Genomic DNA, 7997 nt, shown 5'->3' with positions numbered 1-7997 from the left:
TGAGGCAATCAGTCGTTAGATTGAACGAGATTAGTTGGATATGCTCCTCTGGGTATTTATATAATATAATATATATATACTAGTTGGCAAGATGAAAAAGGTAAGAAACTGATTTCTGGCGTGACACGATGCTGATCACTCGCTTCAGTATGACACCTCATCTGAATCTCCGTGCATTGCCAGCGTGGCACCACTCAGCGTGGCGTGGTGACTCATCGTTCGCTCCAGCACCGCACCCCATCTCTATATCCCCACCATTGCAGCCAACCACATTTGCTCGCTCCGCCAACGCCCCTTCGTGAGATCTAGAGAATACACTGACGCCCCCTGAAATCGGCCATGTGCTCCTTCGGGCAAGGTATGTTCATCGTTCCTCCTCACCTATTCGCAAGGGATTTCCGGCTCGAAATTTTTTGGGGGTTCGGCGATGCGAGGACGAGCACGGATTTTGGTTCAAGCGATGGCCCTTTTTGGTTGCCTTACTACTCCATCTGTTACATTCTAGCGCAATTGAGAGGTTCTCTGGGGCGTTCGTTCGATTTCACCAGAGGGAGACTAGACGACGACCTGAATTTAGTAGCGGGGCAAGCCTTTTCTCTAGCCACCGCACACATGTTTTTGCTTTGCTGAAGGAAAAGAGGGGCCAGTGGGGTGTGGGGGGCACGATGCATGTTGATTTCCGATGCCAATACACACGATTTTGCTTTTTCTTAATGGAACAGAAAGATCGGTACGGCATGGACTTGGGGATTTGTTGGGAGTCGACAGATCTTGTTGTCGTGAACATTATATTACATGCCCGGATGATGTTTTACCCTTTTTTCTGCCAACGCTTGACCTTGCTCCTTCAATGGGGACATCAATGTTGTTTCTGGCAGGGAATCGACCTTGTGCGGCGGAGGACATGTGAAGTTGGGAGGTGGAGCAGGCAAGGATGCGGGAGGTGGATGCCCGGCAGTTCCGCTCTTTGGTTAGTATTTTTGCCCATACTATGATCAACATATGTGAACGGAATTTTTGTTGTTGCCAACGTCCCAAAAATTGCCATGTTTAGTTCTGTGTTACAAGGATGGCAAGTTTTTATTTTTCAGAGATTTTCTCTATTTGCCTGGATTGTACTATAATTTCTATAGGATTCAAAACGACTCTTACACGAGCACACATTGCAAGGCGCATCCCTCTTGGGACAGGCTCCAAAAGTCTCCCACCCCTCACCGATTTTCAGTTGTGGGCCCGACAATAGAAGATAACTACTAGTACTCTCTCTGTAAATTAGTACCAGATGTTTTAGATCACTTATCTTTAGGTTTGTTTTTTGAGAAGTAGTTATCTTTTAAGTTTTTTTAGGGGAGTAGTTATCTTTAGGCAGAAGAAGGAGGCCCGTGCGATCTGGCCTGGGCTAGTGGGCCGCACCGAACGGAGCGAGCGGGCCTTGGCGGCCACGCGCGACGGACTGACTCCTCGGTAGTCGATTTGGCTGGCGATCCCCTTCTCGTCTCGTCTCTGCAGCAGCGACCACCACCACCAGCGCCGGCGCTCGGCCCCGCTCCACCGCACGTATATCCTCCCTCCTCCGCGCCAGCCAGCGAGCAGCGACGGCCGGCGCCGGCGACGCGCCCGCACGTCCTCTCCCGCGCGCCGGCCCCCACGTCGCGTCCTCCGCGCGAGCGCAACCGCCCGCGACAGATCCCTCGCGGGGTCGCCTCCTCCTCCTGCTCTCCCCCGCCGCCGCCGTCCCCCTCCGTCCGGCCTTCCTCCGCCGCGTCATCCGGCAACCGCAAGGTCTGCGCTGCGCCCCGACCCTTGCTTGTTCGTCCCGTCGTAGCGCGCGTTACTCTCGTTGTTGGTGGGGTGGTTAGTGGTAATTGTTTGGTCAGCATTGTTTCGCCACCCTGTCGTGACACTTTCCGAAGCTTGGAACCTAGCCCTCGTTGCCCTCGTCGAGGTTGCGTTTTATCTTTGTTAGTATCGTTGCTGGCATGGCTGGAAACTGTGACATGAACAACAAGCCTTTTGCAAATGTTTATTTTCGGCCAAAGTTTGCACCCCCCGCCCCCCTCCCCCCAATTTGGCCTTCAGTCTTGTGTGAGAGGGATGTTTCACATGAGCGTGGGTTGCTTCCGGGGTTAATGTGGAGCTTTGGCATGCGTTACGATTCTACTAAAGTTGCTCGATGTTAGAACACGCGTTAAGTTTCTACCTAGAAGTGTTTGCTACTTTCTTGTTGTGCGCAGTCTGTATCAGAAGGTACAGAGGTGTTGCATCCTAAGATTACTGGTAGTATATGTAAGGATTTTAACGGATGGTACTTAGGCCTGAAATTTTGTATGTGTTCAACTGTTTCTAATATCTGTTTTCTCTCGCTGAAGTCCTCAAAGAGCTATGTTAGCGGTGCACCCTTATGGTTCTTCCAAAAAATGTCAACTTAGTTACTAATGTCGGTGATATGCATCTTCTTTATACAAATTTAAATATGTGATCTAAACTAATTACTTTTTGTTCTGATTTTGGTAGATGGATTCAGTTGAACTCGAAGACAGTGGTGAACACCAACTGTCTCTGGAAGTTTCCCTTGCTTCAGATGTGATATATGATGACGCACCTGTATGTCCGTGCATTGGGAGTGACCACCAGGCAGAAATCCCGAATCTGTCCACAGAGGATGAGCGTCAGCAGCTCATGACCAGCACGCTTGGAAGCGTGCTACCTGGTTTTGATTACCCTGTTACGATTGGGTTAGCTATACCAGTTACATGGGAACCAAGTGAAGTCCGTAAGGAGGAAGAATTAGGAAGGCATCATTCTTCAGAAACCAAAGCAAGAGCCATCAGCCAGGATGAGGATCGTCCTGTAAACTCAGTTTGTCCAACCATCAATGATACGAGTGACCATGATTCAACATATCAGGATCCACAGCCCATGGTGCCTGTAGATCATGTAGAATCTGGCAGTAATCAAGCACATGCCGAGAACTTGGCCTCATGTTCTACTCAAGAAGGCCACAATTTTACTAATAAGCCAATGACGCAGCAAGGGGAAATTGATCAATTTACTCCGCTGCCGTGTGCATCCACTTCCCTTTGGAGTAGTATTGAGGCAGAATGTTTTCTGCTCGGGCTTTACATTTTCGGCAAAAATCTAAGTCTGTTGAGCAGGTTCCTTGGTAACAAGACTATTGGGGATGTGCTTTCCTACTACTATGGAAAGTTCTACAAAAGAGACGCGTATAGAAGATGGTCGGATTGCAGAAAAGCACGAACTAGGAGATGCATTCTCGGTGAACGCATTTTTACAAGTTGGCGGCAGCAGGAGATTATTTCTCGTCTTAAATCTGTAATACTCGATGAAGCTCATGATTCGTTGGTGGAGGTATGTTGCAACTTAGCCTATGTAACAACAAAAAATGATCTTGTCTGCCTTTGGTTGTTGTAGCTGGTTAACTAATACTTATGGAATGACTCAGCATGAAATTATCCACATGATCGGCTGAGGTTCTGTTAGTCTGACCGTCACTTTCAACACTATTTTGTGTATATTACTAGAATTAGCTGTGTTTCTGTGGCTCCCTAGAAAAACTGTGTTTCTGTGGAAAAAAATCTCTTCAGTTTTTCTTTGTAACTTATAATGAATGGTTGAAAGGAATGAGTAAGTCCAAATTATGTGTACCGTTGAATACTATAGTGTAGGGCTTAACATCTTTTAACATAGTGAACCAAACGAGTGCCTTTATTGCATGCGGTTTGACATACCTTAAATTGAAATGCTCATGATTTTGGAGTTTTTTGCTACTGCTATGCCTATCTGCATTCATTGCCGAAACTTGGCCAATACTAGTCTCTGTTTTTAGTGATCCCAGGGCAGGGAACCTCAGTTATTTAAAAGGAACTGGTTGTTGACCAGCCACCGTGTTCTATTCACTGATTTGGTTGTCAACACTAGCCACTCAGATTCAACAATAGCACTATATTCAACTTAATACTATGTTGTTTGTATTGTCAACCCAACATGTTCGTATATTTCTAGTAAGGGTCTATTTGCAAGTTAATAAAAAAGTGTATCCCTGGGAACACACATGATTATTCCCCCGTAATTTCATCTACATGGTATCGGGGCCAAACCCTTCACGGCTGGTGCACAATTTGCTCTGCTGCCATCTCCACATCGCTGTCGCCGAAGTTGTCGGTGACAACAGCCGTCGATGAGCCCCCATTGCTGTGTAGGGATCTAAGCAATGCTTGTTGCTCCCTCAGTGTGTACAAGTACCTGAATGCTAATTGGATTGGTCAGACCAGCTACTTCTTGAACATTAGAGTGTGTCATTTGCGCTAGCTGCATTTTTCTTGCTTCTCTTTGTTTATATAGAAGAGTTCTTGCTGGTGCTGCACACATGTTCATTTTTTATGCATGCAAGTCTTCGAGGGAAACCAATCCATTGAACTCAACCGTTCTGTTTGTGCCCAGTTCAACTGACTCTGTGATCTGGTTTTTTTAAATTATGCTCTCTGGTTTGAACTTTCATATTCAGATTTATTAGACACAATAATCTTTCATGTTATATGGCACCTTACACATTGTTATGTTTCACTAGCAATCAATTTTGCTGTTCAGAATAACTCTGTTGATCTTTTTATTCTGCATGTAGTGCTCTCCTGCTCTTGTTTATAAGTAGATCTAACTATGGTGCATTTATATAGGTTTCCTGTTATGAATATGAACCTTAAACGTGAAAATCAAAACCATTTTAGGTGCACCGCATTTGGCTATCATGATTTTCTGGGTTCTTTTCTAGTTTTTTCTGAAAAGTGCTTGGATTGTTTAAGCTATTGTTCCTTGGATAAACATGAGTCAAATTTTGTGATGATCCAAAGACAAATATTTTCCTTTCTGTAACTTGCATTTTTTTCCTAGCTTAATTTCATGGGAGAACCACCAAATTCTATGGCATAAAATATTTTGACATATAATTCAATAATTCATGGATGGATTTTTTCTTAGTATAGTCAACCTTTGAAAAGGATCTTATTTGTCATATGAACTGTATTACTTTCACATGTTGCAGATTTTCAAATCTTTCAACGATGGACAAACATCTTTAGAAGATTTTGTCTTTGCTCTGAAATCCACTGTTGGAACAGAAGCTCTTGTGGAGGCTGTTGGAATTGGTAAAGAGAAACGTGATTTGACTGGATTTGTTCTGGACCCATCTAAGCCAAACCAAGTTCCTTCAAATCATCCTGACATACCTACAGGCAAAGACTGTTCATCCCTTGCTTCGGAAGAGATAATTAAGTTCTTAACAGGCGATTTCAGAAGAAGCAAGACAAGATCAAATGATCTTTTCTGGGAAGCTGTCTGGCCCCGTTTGCTTGCAAGAGGGTGGCATTCAGAGCAGCCAAAAGATGTCAGCACAACGAAGAATTCCCTTGTGTTTCTTGTGCCAGGTATAAAGAAATTCTCAAGAAGTAAACTCACTAAAGGTACTCATTATTTTGATTCTGTGAGCGATGTCCTTAAACGAGTGGCAGCGGATCCCATCCTTCTTGACCTAGAGGTTGGTGGATTCGGTAATGATGTTACTTTTGAGGAAAATGGCTATGACACAGACATGAAAAATAACCAAGATGATCCTTTGGATGGTAATCAGGAGCTTCCAAGGTTCACAATTATTGATACTACCTTGGTACAAGGACAAGAGCCCTTCAGAGTCAGGGAGATGAGGAGACTACCTGCTGATGCAAAAGTTCGTTCTGTCCCTTCACGCCAATCACGCAAGGTTGTGACTGTCAGTTCATCGGAGGAGTCAGATGCAGATGGTCGATTGTCAGATGACCATGAATATCGTGGACCAGTTACAACTGATGTTAACGACACTGAAATCTTTTCAGTGCACAATGTAAAGAAAGAAACCCAAGTTGATTCGTTGCAAAACATGGTGACTGCATCATGCTCAGATTTTCCAGTCAATGGTCATTCTTCTAATGGCAGTGGTAACAAAATTGATTTGACATGCTTATTTGAGCCCAAAACAAAAACTGAAAGGCGCAAGTATTTATCACCAGTGTCAAAGCGCAGAAAATTATCTAGCTGTAACAGTGACCAGACCAGCCGGCGCAGCTTTCCTTTCTCCAAGGGAGTTGGTTCAGCAAAAGAGAAAATCAAGCCACTGTCAACCTCGTCAAAACCAACTGTCGGTGATGTTTCTGGTAATTCTCAGATCAAAGAGAAAATCAAGCCACTGTCAACGTCATCAAAACCAACTGTCGGTGATGTTTCTGGTAATTCTCAGATCAAAGAGAGAACCAAGCCACTGTCAACGTCATCAAAACCAACTGTCGGTGATGTTTCTGGTAATTCTCAGATCAAAGAGAAAACCAAGCCACTGTCGACGTCATCAAAACCAACTGTCGGTGATGTTTCTGGTAATTCTCAGATCAAAGAGAAAATCAAGCCACTGTCAACATCATCAAAACCAACTGTTGGTGATGTTTCTGGTAATTCTCAGATCAAAGAGAAAATCAAGCCACTGCCAACCTCATCAAAACCAACTGTTGGTAATGTTTCTGGTAATTCTCAGATCAAAGAGAAAATCAAGCCACTGCCAACCTCATCAAAATCAATTGTCGGTGATGTTTCTGGTAATTCTCAGATCAAAACAGTTGCAAGATGTTCCACAGAGAAGCCACGCGAGCAGATAAGAGGTGCATCAAACACTCTTACCAATGACAGGTCAAGTGAGAAGATGAAAGTGAAGAACTTATATGAGGACAAATCATTTGAGCGCAAGGTCGATGCTCTGCCTGAAGTTCATTCAAAGATCACCATCGGTGAGACAAAATTTGCGAAAGGGGCTGAAGCTAGTAGTTCGGTTGGTCAGGTTAAACAGGAGACACCACTTGATAGCATGACAGGTGCAATTGTATGTGTCACTTTATCAGACGATGATGATTACATGATGGCTGAGGAAGCTCCCACCATTTCCAGCAGCGATCAGGTCCGTGATCCAGAGGTAGCAGAACGACCCATGGCTATGGTACAACCTGCTAGTTCACAAGCTGATTTGGCTCCGCAGGCGGATTCCCGGAGGCATGGAACCAGAAACAGGCCTCCCACAGCAAAAGCTCTGGAAGCACTTGCCTTGGGGCTCATTGGAAAGCGCAAGGGCGAACCCAAAAGCCCTGGAACAAGCAGGCCTCCCCAGCGAGCTCGCAAATCCAGTAAAAAATCGGTTCATACACCTACCGGTAGCGACACCGACAAATCCAGCATGGATGCTGATGCGCAACTGTGAGCGGATCGTTACGCATTTTTGTTGGTGTAAGCTTACACCATATCAGCATTTGGACGATCTGTATCCAGCGAGAACATTTGAGGGCTTCGACCTCAACTGGAGACGCCTGCGTCGATTAATCTTCACTTCGGAGGCGCCTCCCATCTTGTGATATGTAATATAACAATGCGATGGCGAGGAGGGGAGATGGTTGGCCGATTGACCATCTTGCAATGAGCTCCCTTGGTTTCTATTTATCTTGCAGACTTGTATGCCAATCAAGGATTGGGAAATGCAACTTGTACTGGAGTAGAAAGAGTTGATACCGTATTGGGCTATTGACCAGTTCGCTTTTCTTATACCTGAGGGTTTAATACTTTTTATGTAATATATATTATCTCATGCATGCTTTTTGGTTGAAAGTAGGAGCAACCGCTAGTGGTTCATCGGCTCTGCTGTGCCATGCAAGATTATGCAATAGGTTCAGATGCCCTTCTATATGGGTGGATGGCCATTTTGAACTATTTGAGTATAGGTGATTGGGCAATTAAGATTTTCTTATGTGTAGATCGATTTTTCTGAGCTGTTTGATGCGCTCTTGTGCGCAAAATCTTAGCTGCTCATCAATGAAGTCATATAGTACTATAACAGCGAGTGGGTGGACTCTACGCGATTATTGATGGAGTACAACAATACATGAGTAGGTTTGGGAACAAATTGAGCCCAGTGC

At 44.7% G+C, this 7997-nt stretch overlaps 1 protein-coding gene across 2 annotated transcripts; it reads left to right on the top strand.

The window, feature by feature from the left end:
- The first annotated feature begins 252 nt into the window (after positions 1–252).
- On the top strand, positions 253–7626 carry LOC123148897 (uncharacterized). Of its 2 annotated transcripts, XM_044568420.1 has the most exons (4): positions 253–358; positions 879–970; positions 2515–3369; positions 5060–7626. In XM_044568420.1, exons 2-4 carry the CDS (start codon positions 935–937, stop codon positions 7286–7288), a joined length of 3120 nt encoding a protein of 1039 aa, XP_044424355.1. In that variant the 5' UTR covers positions 253–358; positions 879–934; the 3' UTR covers positions 7289–7626. The 2 variants fall into 2 exon arrangements, with proteins under 2 accessions (XP_044424355.1, XP_044424356.1); XM_044568421.1 differs by lacking the exons at positions 253–358; positions 879–970 and adding an exon at positions 1469–1782.
- The last annotated feature ends 371 nt before the right edge of the window (positions 7627–7997 follow it).

Source organism: Triticum aestivum, chromosome 7A (assembly GCF_018294505.1).
Source record: "Triticum aestivum cultivar Chinese Spring chromosome 7A, IWGSC CS RefSeq v2.1, whole genome shotgun sequence".
In the NCBI taxonomy this organism is placed as follows: Eukaryota; Viridiplantae; Streptophyta; class Magnoliopsida; order Poales; family Poaceae; genus Triticum; species Triticum aestivum.
This window is presented reverse-complemented; position numbering and strand designations above follow the sequence as displayed.